At 42.3% G+C, this 2336-nt stretch overlaps 1 protein-coding gene across 1 annotated transcript in view; it reads right to left on the minus strand.

Moving 5' to 3' along the window:
* LOC106942127 (sodium bicarbonate cotransporter 3-like) overlaps positions 1-1031 on the minus strand; it is a 24088-nt gene extending 23057 nt beyond the window's left edge. The window contains exon 1 of the mRNA XM_015025310.1: positions 855-1031. Within this exon, the coding sequence (XP_014880796.1) occupies positions 855-896 (42 nt within the window). The 5' untranslated portion in view covers positions 897-1031. The remainder of the gene's footprint in view (positions 1-854) is intronic.
* Positions 1032-2336: the final 1305 nt, after the last annotated feature.

The raw sequence follows: 2336 nt of genomic DNA on the forward strand, positions 1-2336 counted from the left end.
GAGAACCAGGCTTAAAACCAGGTTTAAAACCAGGTTTAAAACCAGGTTTAAAACCAGGTTTAAAACCAGGCTGAAAACCCAGGCTGAAAACCCAGGCTAAAAACCCAGGCTGAAAACCCAGGCTGAAAACGGGTTTAAACCAGGCTGAGAACCAGGCTGAGAACCAGGCTGAGAACCAGGCTGAGAACCAGGCTTAAAACCAGGTTTAAAACCAGGTTTAAAACCAGGTTTAAAACCAGGTTTAAAACCAGGCTGAAAACCAGGCTGAAAACCAGGCTGAAAACCAGGTTTAAACCAGGCTGAAAACCAGCCTGGTTTCCACAGAACCAGGCTTCAGGTTCTGTGGAAAATTTCTGCCTCACCTGAAAGAAGAGTTGATGGTGATCTGGAAATGACAGGCAAGCCGGTAGGAAACAAGAGCTGTTTCAGGACAAACAGCTAATCAAAGTGGTTACATTATATGCCGATTATAAGTTTTTTATAATGAGAGTCCGACTTGTTTTTAATATAATTTTCTCCCGCTCTCAGAGGAAACAGAGCGCAGTTGAATCTAAAATCGGGCTTTTTTTGACCGGAGTCGGCTGAGCTCTCCACTTCCTGCCATCAACGTGCTCCTTTAAAAACAAAGCGCTCCGCTGGCAGCCTTTGCTTCCCGCCGGTCAGAACATCTCCTTCTTTAACCAACACACACCACCAACTCCTCTGAACTATCTGGACTTTCCCGAACTCAAACTCTGTACCGGGTCCAGACCTGCCGGTTCTGTTCGGCTCCCCGGACCCCGGAGGGCTGAGGGGGCGCTAGCCTCCAGCTAACAGGTTCTCCGGAGAGGAGAGAGAAAGAGGGGGGGACTTACAGATGTGAGGAGCGGTCTCATCTGCTCCATGTTGTTCTCCATCACCAGGAAAACCGGGAAAATCTCCACTCAGCTTCTCCGGGATCCTCCAAGTTCAGCTCCCAGCCCCCGCCGCCTCCTCAGCCTTTTCTCTCCGCCACGATTACGCGACTGCCCGGAATATATTAACTCTGGTTGTAAGCCCCGCCCTTTCCCGAGCGGCAGCTCACTCAGCCAATGACGTTTCAGACTGTTTTTCAGTTCCACCAATGACGGAGTTGATAGGTAAAATGGGCGTGGCTTTACCGGTAACAAAGCACGGGAGCTTCTCATCGGTTGTTCCAGACTGATGGTTTCAGTTGCCGGTTAAACATGAGGTTTTCCAGGCTGCGAAAGACAAAACAATAACTCGTGTCATAAAGTTACTGAAACACATTCACAGAAACCTTTTTAATTAATGGATGTGATTACTTATAAAAAATAAATAAATAAAAAAAAGTGCGTTCTTTATGAAATGTTGGGCAACTTCCTGGATCTACAGACAGATCATATAGATAAAGTTACACAGTCAGAAATGAACAGCAGTAATTTGGGCTATTTTGCCCGTTTTAGTAGAAAAACTGGGAGTTAATTTTTCACCAGGATGTTCATACATTCATAAATGTCACAGTCCCAAACTAAATATATAGTAAGTTACATATCTACATCCAAATTAAAAAAATAACAACATTTAGGTTTGAAATTAAATATTTAGTTTTCTAATTTAGCTCCAACCTAAATATATAGCTTATTTAGTTTGAAACTGACTTTTCTGAAAGAATTAATAACATGGTGAAAATATGACCTTGAAACATCAACACCCATTTCTTTCAGGGTACACTGAAAAAAAAGACTGAAGCTTAAAAAAACTGAATTCATTTGTTTCATAAAGTTTCTCAGACTTTATTTCAGTTTGTTTAACTTAGCATAAACTTACAATATATATACTTGGATAAACTTAATTTGATTACAGGTAACAATTTACATTCTAAGTTGGATCACCTATTTTCTTTCTTAGCGTAAATAAAACAAAACGATCACTGTCACTTTACAAACGGCCCTTTTAGCACAGACCCGTCTGTTATGATGTTTGTGCTGCTCAAGCTCAGTCATCTGTGAACATCAATTTTCTTAAATGGACTCAGGTCTGGACTTTGACTAGGCCACTTTAACACATGGATCCATTCTATGATGCAGATCAGCTGCTCTTAGCTGGGCTGACACTGGATGACTGCAATGGATTTATTTTGAGGTTTCAGAGTAAAAAGGGATTAAGAAACAAAGGCACACCACACTTTTCAGATTTTATTAGAAAAATTTGTGTTGTTCTGTCCCATCAAAGCCAGTAAGGCTGAAGTTTAAGGTCAGAGCAAGACAAAATGAGGAAACGATGGAGGGAAACGATGGAGGGGAACGATGGAGGGGAACGATGGAGGGAAACGATGGAGGGGAACGATGGAGGGG

The sequence above is a fragment of the Poecilia latipinna genome, unplaced genomic scaffold (genome assembly GCF_001443285.1).
Source record: "Poecilia latipinna isolate Pla-1442-1.1 unplaced genomic scaffold, P_latipinna-1.0 Scaffold4058, whole genome shotgun sequence".
Lineage (NCBI taxonomy): Eukaryota > Metazoa > Chordata > Actinopteri > Cyprinodontiformes > Poeciliidae > Poecilia > Poecilia latipinna.